We start from the raw sequence: 13,130 nt of genomic DNA, 5'->3' as shown, positions 1-13,130 counted from the left end.
ATTAACATTAGTACTATATTGCCAATTACAAATTCTTTATAACATTTATTCTCTGCTATTAAAACATCCATTGGATGTCATGCCTTTTACTAACTTTTGTTTTTTTATTAAAGTCATATTTTATTGTAATTGACTTATTAGGGTGAACACCTTAATCAATGCCCGTTTACACATATTCTGTACCTATGTCAATGTACATGTTGAATATATTACCCTCATTGTCTTGTTGTCTATGCAGCTAAAGAATTCTCTCGTCCTGTCGTAGGTTCGACCCCCCACGCCAGTAAGGTCAATTCAGTTACTCAAAATTGGAATTTTCTGCTTCTCCATAATGCACACGGCATTTTTTACAGCTTATATTTATTGGTTTTAGAAAACATAAAACATGTGCAGTGTTTTAAATGAACTCGATTGTGAAACAAAAAGCATTATATAGAATAATCTATAGTCAGTACAGACTTTGTTTCCTGTTTATTAAGTGCTGTAATTAAAAGCATAATCAATAAAGGACATATTTCGTTTGAAGCATTATAATTCAAGTTTTGTGATTTTATCAATGACTAAACAATTAAAAATTAGAACAAAATATTTCGCACATCTAATATAAATCTTTTATTACAATATAGCATTTTGAAAAAAATGCCCAAATGAACAGTATACCTTCGTGTTTTATACACATACAAACGTCCATCGCCAGTTCTAACTCTTACAAAAAAAATGTAATATTATAGAATTCAAGTTTCCAAAATTCATATTCATTTTTGTCAATAAGTGTGCATAGACGTGTTTCACATTCTACTTAGCGTTTTAGAATGGATTGGTCAAATGCAATATGAATGTTCTCCGTTAGTTTGTGTAAATTGTCGTTTAAACATATTTTTCACATCCATTCATTTTATGTTTTAACCTCTTTTTTAAATTCTCACATTGATACAGTGTATGATGACCAACTTGAGCGTGATGCTGTCAATTTTTGTATTTTACCAATTGATTCCTATTCCCGAATCCGACATTTTAACTAGGTTCACTGAGCGGGTGGTGCATAAATGAAGACGATTACACTGCCGACGCATCCGTGCTCTCTCCTTTCGGAGTTCATGCTATTCCCTCAAGTTTTTGTTTGTTTCCATGACTTGTCTCTTCTTAATTGATTTACCAAAGGAAAACTTCGGTAAACTACTGTCGTCAAAATTTATGAATGACTTGGTCCAAAAATTCTCATGTTGGTGATTGGATTTATGTAATGGACAAAGTGATATATATTACAGAAACTGACTTTTATCTTTTAAGTATTATATTTTGTTAAAGTCTGCACTTGTCCACCTTCCTATGATGTGACATTAGCAATTTTGTTAATCTCGTACGGTATGACGTTGTTTATTTGTAGTTCCATAGCTGAAAATTGTGATTTCTTAACGGTCTATGCAAGTAGCACTAAAGAAAAAGCAGACAAAATGAAAGAAAAAGAAGCCTGTAAAGAAAAACAGCAAAGGTATATGATTTTTTTTTTTATCTTTTTATTCTCGAATTTACTTTGAACCTTTTCACATTTACTTTTTTCCAACACATCAATTTGTATATATTTTACATCAATTTTTAATCATATGCATATCAATCACCTCAGTGTGTGTTTGTGTGTGACGTTTCACGCCCAAAGTCATGTTTTCATGTTCGTTTTTACTCATGTACCATTTCTATTATCTTTAATATATTAGTATAAACAAATATATAAAAAAATCAGAACGGATAACAGAGCGTTTATATATTATTTTCCTCTTAATATAAAATATTTCAGCATAATATTGCCGAGACCTCGACCATCATCGCTTGTTTACTGTCCTTCGCATGATTCGGATGAAGACGGGTAAAGATTTAATTTTTCTTAGCTTTTTTAAATCGTACATGTGGAAATATATTTGCTTTTTAGCAATATTATGATTGGCTATTGCCTTTATTTTGCTTAAAAACTAAATGCTTTACAATATTACTTAATTTTGGCTTTTTATGTTTTTACTATTAAATTTTGTAGTTATTGTCTATAGATATTTTTCATTGTAATTCTTCTAATAAATTTTAATAAATCTATCACAAATAAGCTGTGCTGTATTATGCACAGATGTAAATGTGTATTGAGAGGAGAGAAAACAATGCTATGATCGAATGAAGGATCTGACCACGTTCCGTTCAATTTTCAGTTTAAAGATCTTTCGGGATCCTCCGGTTTTGTCTTTTGTAGTTAAAAAAACTCCTTCAAAAATTTGGATGGCATGAATTTCATTGGGTGATTGTAATAATTACGAGAACAGAAAGTAGAACCGAGCGTGTTTAGATCCTTGTAAGCAAAGCGTAGACACAGGATCTGTTTTTAATCAGATTGTGAATAAATATTTTAGACCTCAATTACGGAGAGACAGACCGACTTCCCTCATCTATTACCCAGCAACAGCCTCACGGTAATACACATGAATATTGCATGTTATAATAACAAAATAATTCTATTAAAATACCTAGTAAATTGATAATGAATTGAGCCATTATTTATAGTTAAGGTAGTAATTGTGGCGTCCATCTTAAATGTCAAATGTTCAGTATATATTTAAGTGAAATAAGCAAATTTCATATAGATCAGAATAAGGCTATTGTATTTGATATGATAATAGTATGATTGTATCAAATTTGACACAGTCGTATAACCCGGTTGATTCATTGAAAATGAAGTTAAAATAATTTGGTTTATGACTAAAGATAAATTGTACTTTTATTTTTTATACCTCTTTTTATGTTGAGAACGAAATGTACCTTTGAGTTAATTGAAATACTTTAAATATGTTTATTTTCTGTTTTACAGATTAAAGCAATATTCTCAAATTATATTTCAAAGCTCTATCCTTAAAGTTTTTGTTCAGTTTTAATTGTGTTTCCATATTTTGATTCCTTTTCTATTTTATTTTTTATTTTGTCACGCTTGTCCTAAAACAAGAAATACTTTTTAGTAAATAAAGGAAAAATATCAATTTCAATATTCACATAAACGTCAGTTTTTTCAAAGTGCATTAATCTTCCAAATGACATTGCCGTTTTCTGTTAAAAAACGTATTTCAAATTCTCTTTCGCCTTGCTCGTCGGAATTTAAATAATTTCTACTGTACATTCAATTGGCCATAAAGAAGAGAACAAAGGATTAGAATAAGTTGCTCTCAATTTCTTATCATTTTTACGACACAACTTTTATGACAATATTTATACAATTTGAAACCATCTGAAATATCTACTGTTCGATGTATCTCAGACTAGATAATAAACGTATCAGTAACTGTGCAAAACTGAAATACATTGTCGTAACTGTGAGGACCTTCTCTACAGATACATTTAAATCGTGAACTTTATATAGTATCATAAAAACCTAACCAAACAAACCACTAAAACCTTTTTCATGCTCCATGCACCCAACATCAAACTTTATAAACAGTAACCAGCTGTTGTAGAACTGGTTTAAATTAATGGGTTCTCAAAACATGAATCATACATATAGCAAACGGGAAACCCAAATTTCAAACGAAATAAAATGTATTCCCATACCGAGTTGATACAACTTAAAAGTACTTTATTTAACTGTTAAGGTGGTACATAACACTACAGGGAGATAACTCTGTAAAACTCAGCTGAACGTTTTAATCACGTTCTATTGTTAAGGAAACATTAAGCTTCTCAATGATCAAAATTAGTGTTTGTCAAACTGCTATAAATCCAATGAAATTTTTCCGATAAAGTGTGTGGTTCTCAAGATTTTTATATTTTTGTCAAAGGGTCAAAGTAAATATTTTGTCAAAATTATGTAAAAATAAAATTTCGAGCCAAATTAATTTTAGTCAAGGTGTTTGGTACAACCTTAAGTATGTCTTCTCTTTAAACTGGCCCTTATGAGTAATCTAACAGTTGTCATTATTCTTGGATAAGAAAGAATATATGCGTGACCACTATTCAAATATTCTTTCAATTTCGAAAAGAAAACATGTTTCCTTAAAGCAGCACCTATCAACTTACAATGGTTTTTGTAGACCTGTTTTACCATATCTACCACGTCTAAGACCCTCGTCATATGTATATGATATAAACAAAGAAAGGAATAGAGGGTAATTGATTGCATGTGGGATGTTTCAAGTCAGATACATATATAAATATAACATATATAGATAATTTAATCCAAGTCTGTATGTATTAAAGCATGAAGAACATATTTCCACTAAATTACAATAATGTAATTCAATTGTGATAATAATGTGTATGTGCTGTTGTTTTTATTTAACAAACACTACAAATAAGTTTTAAAAACACGAAAAAGAAAAATTGAAATCCCTTTGTAGATTTGCCGATTTTTACTTTCTAGATTTGGATTGTTTTCAGGCGTTTGGTTTACATCTTCAAATTCAGTACAGCCATATTAATTATATTTCAAAATTCTATTGATTTCCTAGTTTATGATACTATTTTCTAGCTCGTGTTAGGTTACTAATAACTGCGATAGATCTGATATATAACATGTATAATACATGGTTAATTAATAAATTTATCGTTTCCTATGAGTTTACTCATCTGCAATTTTATGGGTTTTGCAAAGACTTTATACATGGATAATTTTACTGACAATTTATTTGTGTGACACTTCGTAAATGTTTTGATCTGTTAATATAAGCTTTGCTTACTGATTGATATTGTATATAGTAGGAACATACATATTCACTGTCAATGTGTATTTCAGCCCAGTCATAGTAACTTCATTCAAAAGAACAGATTCGTCTTTATCTGTGAAAGAAAAGTCGAATGAACGGTAAAATATTTTGGGTTCAGGGAAAAAGTAGAAATCAATAGTTGTACACTTAGTTTAGAAACAAATTTTATCACTTTTAATTCCAATAAATTGGTATCACAGATTTATGGCCATAAAAAAGTAAATTTACATTTTGATATATATTGTGTATGCATACTAATTCATTCTGACAACGTCACGAAAGGGAATTTGTCAAATTGGTGCGTCAATCTTGGTGTATTCATGCTATTGACCATTAAAATCCATGCAGACAACTTTATCCTTAATAATGTTTGCTAAACAGATTTTTGATTTTTCATCAGATTTCGGAATCCTCTGGTTTTTTCTATTTGAATGCCATAAAACAAAATTCCCCGCTAACACTCATTTTTCTTTTCATAAATCTTTTACATGCAAGATAAGAAGGCATTTGTAATATCTTATAAAATCCTTGTTATTTTTCTAATGTTCTGAAAAATAAAACTAATCAATTTTAAAACTATGAAAAATCAAGAGAGAATAATTTTCCCGCCATATTTCCAATAGCTTATATCTCTAAAACAAGCACACATATTTTTTTTCGCTTTTTTAATTCCTTTATTGTTTCCCTATTAATATGTACCAGTGTTATGCAAAGCTTGCTATTTTGAAAATGAGTAGCAAACATTCTTAAGAACTAACTTTTGTTCGCCTTTTAGTTTTAAAACATCAAGATGATTGAATTTTGGAAATAGAATAAGAGACATATTATTGTCAATTAGCAGCCAAGTATTTACTTATATCTTTTGAAAGTTTGTGATTGATGCTCTTGAAAATAATGTCTGGACATAACCCAAGAATGTAGCAAATGTTGGAGGACATTCATTTCAAACATTTTCTAGACTAAATTAGTCATTCTGATCTTGACTTAAATTTCAACTTATAAATGCATGTCATCATTTCATAATGCAATGTACCTTACAGTCTCTGTGTTTTGGAGTGCAAAATAGTGTGGGGATACATCTCAAAACTGATTTGTATCTTCTTCTAACCTAAAGAATCAATTTGGTCGATTTTAGTCGATTAAAGCTCTATGAATCTAATCGACGGTAAAAAAAGCATATTTTAGTTCAGGAAATAAGTAGAGGTCAACAGTTGTGCATTAAGTTTAGAAAGAACCGATTTCATTCAAGTTTATGTCACTACAGAACGTTGAATTGAACGGGCGGTAAAATAGTTTTAAGTTCAGGAAACAAGTACAGGTCAAGGGCAAGATTTTGATTGTAGCTTTTCTTTTCGAAATGAACAACACATTTCGAAAACATACTAAAAGCTGTAATCACAACATGTATAAAGTAGTTAAAAATAACCAAGTCATAATCATTTTAATATAGTTTATGAATGTCAAATATATGTTTAAACTTAGTTTATTGAGTTGAGAGATATTTCTCTACTATTTTATGAATATTTCAGTTTTCCAAAACAAAGACCATTATCTGCATTTCCTCACGCCAATAGGTAATTTTTTTTGTTTTCCTTAAAGCTGTTGTAGACAAAAAGTAGATTTATTATGGTAATTGGATATGTCATTTGTTTATTTCATTGTAATAACACAGTTGAATATTTCGCTTTTAACCTTTAAACATACGCGGTAAATCATAAAAGTTTTTTTTTTAAAATCCCTTTGTATTTAAACAAAATGTATATTCTTTGAAACATTCTGAATATCCGTTAGTAGCTACCTAATTAGTGTATTCAAAAAGGTTCGTAAACTTGTTATTTTATTTTTTCTTTCTAGTGTAATGCACAAAAAGTACAAGGAAACGACTTCAAGATATTTCATGACACCATGTATTGAAGTCTTGATGTCAGCATGCAAAAGTCAAATGCTTTTATAAATAGTGTATGACATTACCCTTTTCGAACCTTTTAAGATGCAGAATTATGTACTTAGAGAAACCGAACTCTTTTTGTGTCCCAACCATATCATATATTCATACAATGTATGACAACAATAAAGTACACGCTTACCAAACACGAAATTTGATAGTTCTTTTATTATCTGATTTGGTTGGTTCTACATCTGTGACTTTTAAAACGTTTTCAATTAATACTTTTGGAGTTCGTGCGTTTCCATAAGTTTTTGTTTGTTACCTTGTTTTACAACAACAACAACAACAACAACAATACTTTATTTTAAGAGGGTTACACAGTTAGCTATATAACTAATCTTCCCTGATGCCCTCATCATAAAAATCAAACAAAATGCAAACATATGCATTGCATATTTTAGTATAAAAAGAAAAGTATGATAATAATGTTCAATACAACTTGAAAAAATAGGTGATGACCTAATCAGTTTTCAATATTTTTTATACAGCTAGGTTGATTTCAATAAATGATCTGTTATTTTGTATTTGAAAGAATTAACATTTGCAATATTTCTTAACGGTATTGGCACTTTATTCCACAAGAATGGTACAGAATACATAAAAGATTTTTTGAACAATTCTGTTTTTGGTTTAGGGAGTATGAGATTTCCTTGAATAGCGTTCTCAAGGGGTATGGATTTCTGTCTGAATGATATTTCATTCTCTGTTCAACTGTCATCCAGTTTAAGTGTTTGAATAAGGGCTCGGAAGGAGCGAAAGGGTCTGTTTCTAGTATTAATCTAGCAGCTCTCTTTTGTAATTTTAATATTCTATTTAAACCCTCACTGCTACAACTACTCCACATTATACAACAATAATCAATTAGTGGCAAGATATAACCATTATAGAATAATTTTCTGCAGTCTAGATTTAGAAATTTCTTAATCTTTAATAGTAGATATAGCCTAGCTGAAATTTTTGAGCAGATCACATCAATTTGGTTTGTCCATGTGAGGGAAGGGTCAATTTTAAATGCCTAAGAGACTTTCGCATGTGGAAGATTGTATCGCTTGATTGTTAATAGTTAAACAACTCTCATTGTAATGTGGCATTGCTTTTTGCTTTGTTCCAATAATCATATATTTTGTTTTATTTTTATTGATGAACATATTGTAATCATTACACCATTCCTCAACACCATGTAAATCTTCTTGTACCTTTGACTGCAGAGTTTGATAACAATTACCAGAAAGATGTAAAGCTGAATCATCAAGTTTTTGCATCTTTCTTATCGATTTACGAGATTTGAACATCGCTGAATCACTATCGCCATAATTTACTTCTTTATATTACAGGCGAAGATTATTTCAAGAAATCGCGACTAACACTTTTTGGTTTCATTCTTATGAAAATATAATTTGGGTAAATATAGAAAATTCTGCATTAAATAATTGATTGAAAAATGACTGTCAATGGCAATTTCATAAAAAAGCTAGGGTATTTGACTTCCGCAGTCCGAGTCAGATAATCAACTTGTTATTGTGGTCAATGCTGGCTCTGAACTGTAAGGGGCAACAATCGGATACAAATGTCCAAAACTCGTCAAACAATTTGTATTATTCAAATCAAGATTAAAAAAATTGATGGAATCGTATGATCGTGATCAGGTACATCGGCAAGAAAAGCATGTCTTGCTAGTCATACATTACCCGAAATGCGAATACACATTGATGAAGGTAAATTCAGAAAAGTGCTTCGGTCACATGAATTTAAAAAATGATTGAATCGTATGGAGCGTGATTAGATAACATCATCAAGAAAAGAATGATTGTCCTGATAAGCATACATTACCCGAAATGCGAAAACACATTGATGAAGATAAATTCAGAAAAGTGCTTCAGACACATAACATTTATACAGTGTTGGTTTGATTTTTTTGGGGGTCAAAATAGGAAAAAGGGCATAGGACACAATTGGTAAATGATACGGGTTATGTTCTTCTCATATATTTTATAACGGTATAATACTAAACCCCTTAGGAGGGATTGTGCCTGATATTCATATGATGAAGACATAATCTTTCAATCAGTTTAATTGAGGTCTGGAGCTGGCATGTCAGTAACTGCTAGTAGTCTGTTGTTATTTATGTATTATTGTCATTTTGTTTATTTTCTTTTGTTTCCTATTCTGACATCGGACTCGGACTTCTCTTAAACTAATTTTTACTGTGCGTACTGTTGTAAGTTTGTTTTTTCTACGTACAGAGGTATAGGGGGAGGGTTGAGATCTCAAAAAAACATGTTTAACCCCGCCGCATTTTTGCGCCTGTCCCAAGTCAGGAGCCTCTGGCCTTTGTTAGTCTTGTATCATTTTTTATTTTAGTTTCTTGTGTATAATTTGGAGTTAAGTATGACGTCCGTTATCACTGAACTAGTATACATATTTGTTTAGGGGCCAGCTGAAGGACGCCTCCGGGTGTGGGAGTTTCTCGCTGCATTGAAGACCCATTGGTGGCCTTCGGCTGTTGTCTGCTCTATGGTCGGGTTGTTGTTGTCTCTTTGACACATTCCCCATTTCCATTCTCAATTTTATTAAATTACCGTGAACACATGTCGCTTGGCTGTTGAGACACAAACACATTATATAGATTAACTTGTTCGTGATGGTGACCGTAAAACGTATCATGCAAAGCCTTATGTAGTGTTGATTTCAGTCTTCCCCCTATTCGTGCTGGAGCAGTTATAACGCACTCACAAAAAATCCATCTGCTGCATTTGCAAACATAGATTGAGAAAATTTATTTTTTATTTAGTCATTGCATTTTGTGCACATCGGTTTGTATAGGAAAGAACGTAACGGGTAAGCCGTGAAATCAATGGATTGTAAGGGTTTTAACATAACCATGTATATGAGGGTCTGTATAAGGGTTAACAGTATAGAGAAAAATTGCTCAATAATACAGAAAATCATAAAGAAAAAAAATGACCCCAAAAAAAGATTAGATAAGGATTCCCCAATCCAGACCTCGTGTATGTAATATTTGAAAATACGCAGTTAATGTCTCTCCAGAAAAAAAATCCACGATGAACTAGTATAGCATATACGGAGAAGCAGGGAAAACAAAATGCATTTACAAATATACAGTTCTTACTGTTACTGGCAAGTTATCTTTCTTTCTTAATTATGCATGCTTTCTTTAGTTTCCTTTGAGTTTGTAGATTTTAACATATGATGTGATATCCGTTTTTTCTTGTTTGAATAATGTACTACTACTTGAATATTGTTTTCAGCAAAACGTTCAGTATTTCTAATATATTCTCGTGTCATGAAAATGTGTAACTTACTGAAGCGTATTTTCTTAAGAATCACAATGTTTTGTTCTCTGTGGGCTTATTTTTGATAGAATAACTTTGTGTATCGATCAGATGTGGCGATAGTTAGAGTTAATGAAAGGGTTTTGGTTGTAAAATTGCCTGTATTTTTTAATTTTTTGCAATTTTCAATATCAACTATTTTACTGTAATCACATGTTAATGATGCCTTATAAAATTATATTTCGACTCTTAAGTTTTAATATATTATGACATTTTAATGTTCAAAAACATAATGACTATTGTTACGATATTTAGAAGAAAACATGAAGTTTTTGGATTGAACTTAATATGCCATCTTAATTCAAACAATAGAAAGGGAAAAATAAATCATTTTGTCCGGCATTTAAAAATTCATGAAATAAACATTATAATTAAGTAAATATAACGATTACAACTTATTCTATGTTTGCTTGCAGTGAATTTTCAGCAGAAAAACAAAACACCAGACTGCAGCCAAGACCATTTAGTGATCATCCCTTTGTTGTAAGAACTCTGTCCGTTAAAGATCGGAGAAAGATGCTAAACCTGGCTCCTGTTCGAAATCAGGAAACATCAGAAGGATTTAAAAAATTCAAAACTGTCCACCCCAATCTCTCACTAGAACATTATTTGAACTTAGTAGTGCCACATCGGCAAACTCGATCTAGCAGCAACTCAACAACACACAGTTTAAATGCAACGAACGAGATGGAAGAAAAAAACACAAAGCCTGCTTTACACAAAAAGAATATACAGTTAAATTTAGATGGTCCAGGTGATCCTTGGACACCTAAATTTGAAATGAAACGTAGTTTAAGCAGAGGTGCTATAAATCTCCCTAGACATTATATTTATAGTGCAGGACATTCACGGAAACGATCAACATCTACTCCGGATTCATTAGGTGCGAAACAGTGGCCTAACAGATCGGAGCTAACTTTATCACGTGCAAACACATATCATGACAACATTGATAATGAACTGTCAGTGAACGTATTGTCTTCCAGTCGAACAAACCCTCCAAACGTACAACGGGTATATGGCCAGCGATTTAGATGTTGTGAACGTATTCATGCTTTGATAAACAATGAAGATTTAGATAAAAAGTCTAAAGATAGACACATAAAATTGTCAGTTGATAATATGAAATGTGACAAAACTAATCCTGTGTCTTTTGGCTCGTTCGGAATTCGAAAAGGCATGTCAAGAGAAGATAATCCAGTTTCATTATCGTGTATGTATAAGCTTAAACGAGATAGGCAACGTCGATTTAACATTTCATTGGTGAAATAAGAAGACTAAGGGATACAGATCAATATAAGAGAGTGAGAAAATAATCATTTGTCTTTCACTCATTGACATATTATAAAAACATTTATTAAAATATTTATTGATACTTTTTTCAATTTTTCAAATGGTTGGGTTAGAGGCAGACACATTGTTTAAATAACACAACTAATGTATACATTAATACTAGGAGAAATCTTGAGGTATTCATGTTATGTGTATTCAAACATATTGAGTAGGTTACAAAAGGATAAATATGGGCTGCAAAAATTATTTCGATTGAATTTGAAATATAGTTATAGTCATTGTAAATGTTGTATGAACAATTTGTAAAGTTTCTTAGAATTATAGATTCAATAAGCACAAGCACTTCGGGTCCCACATGTGGAGCAGGAAGTGCTTCCCAATCCGGAGCACCAGATTTATACCCCGATATTTTGGTGTGGTTTGTGCCCATCAATCTATAGTCTTCAGAGTTATGTTTTGGTAGTTTTGTTTGCGTCTTTCCGTGGTTTTTATTTTAACCGTGGTGTTTTCGGGATTCATTTGATCTATAGTTTTTTATTGCAACCTCGTTGTCTTCTATTTTTTTCATAGGACAAATTTTATAGTATCTAACTGAATATCTTGATCAATCTAGAACAATACCAAACTTTCAAAGCTATCGACAGTCCTAAACATACATTTGCTAGAGGTACTTAGTATAGGGGAGGGTTAAGATCTCACAAAACATGTATAACCCCGCCGCATTTTTGCAGGAGCCTCTGGCCTTTGTTAGTCTTGTATGGTTTTTTTTTAATTTTAGTTCATTTATATGTTTTGGAGTTTAGTGTGACGTCCATTTTCACTGAACTAGTACACATTTTTGTTTAGGGGCCAGCTGAAGCCCGCCTCCGGGTGCGGGTTTTCTCGCTGTGTTGAAGACCCATTGGTTGCCTTCGGTTGTTTTCTGCTTTTTGGTTGAGTTGTTGTCTCTTTGACACATTCCCCATTTTCATTCTCAATTTTATAAAACATGAAAAAAGAAAGATTGAGAGATGTGGTTATATTAATTGCATATTAGACGAATTTCCTCCAGAGACAAATGGAAGAGGATTAAATCAACTACAGGTCACCGTACGACATTCAAAAATGAGCAAAACATATTCCGTGTAGTACGCTATTAACGGATGACGAAGTGTTAAACAATTCAAAAGATAAAACTAAAGAACTGTTATATGCTTTAAGCAACAAACGATAAACAGTTATGAAAAACATCAACCAACCACAAGCACTGGAGTAAAGGCTCCTAACCTGGGACATGCACAAAACGAAAGTGGCGGGGCAAAGAGTAATGATTATTTGATAACATTTTGTATATACAGTCAAATATCCGTATTTAATTGTTTTAATTAATGTTGTGTTATTAGATTTGGACTTCAAACTGTAAGTATAAAATGCCCAATACATGAGCAGCAAACTTACTCCAAATGATATTTTGCTTCATGATATCATATGAATTCACCGTCTTGCTAATCATTAGTTTTCTGTGTCAGTAGTGTTTTATGGACTTGGTCATTCAAATGTTTGCCTTGGGTTCATTTGGTTTTCTTCTGATGGGTTTATATTGTTCCATTTGTATATTCTCCGCCTTTGTATCTAGATTGCAGAATTATATTTATAATTTTGTAGATTCATTAGTATAAGAGGGTACTACATGTCATTTTCATAGATTTCGTGGGTGTAAGTGAACAACGAATTTAAACTTCTTAACAAAATACAAATTTCCTATAGGCGTGTATTTTTCGAAATCCGCGAAATCAAGAATCCGCGACGATACATTATTTTCCTGAA

The 13,130-nt window shown here is 31.6% G+C and overlaps 1 protein-coding gene across 13 annotated transcripts in view; it reads left to right on the top strand.

Moving 5' to 3' along the window:
- The window catches only part of LOC127710504 (uncharacterized), a 35,040-nt gene extending 23,634 nt beyond the window's left edge, over positions 1–11,406 (top strand). For 4 of the 13 annotated variants that reach the window (XM_052216398.1, XM_052216397.1, XM_052216401.1 and 1 more), the window contains exons 3-8: positions 1,388–1,492; positions 1,796–1,864; positions 2,394–2,453; positions 4,760–4,828; positions 6,260–6,304; positions 10,448–11,406. In XM_052216398.1, coding sequence (XP_052072358.1) covers positions 1,388–1,492; positions 1,796–1,864; positions 2,394–2,453; positions 4,760–4,828; positions 6,260–6,304; positions 10,448–11,303 — 1,204 coding nt within the window. In that variant the 3' untranslated portion in view covers positions 11,304–11,406. Of the gene's footprint in view, positions 1–1,387; positions 1,493–1,795; positions 1,865–2,393; positions 2,454–4,058; positions 4,134–4,759; positions 4,829–6,259; positions 6,305–10,447 lie in introns of all 13 variants that reach the window. The other 9 variants (XM_052216402.1, XM_052216404.1, XM_052216403.1 and 6 more) reach the window with 9 other exon arrangements.
- Positions 11,407–13,130: the final 1,724 nt, after the last annotated feature.

The sequence above is a fragment of the Mytilus californianus genome, unplaced genomic scaffold, assembly GCF_021869535.1.
Source record: "Mytilus californianus isolate M0D057914Y unplaced genomic scaffold, xbMytCali1.0.p SCAF_8, whole genome shotgun sequence".
In the NCBI taxonomy this organism is placed as follows: Eukaryota; Metazoa; Mollusca; class Bivalvia; order Mytilida; family Mytilidae; genus Mytilus; species Mytilus californianus.
The sequence above is the reverse complement of the archived record's forward strand: the minus strand, read 5'-3'. Positions and strand labels throughout refer to the sequence as shown.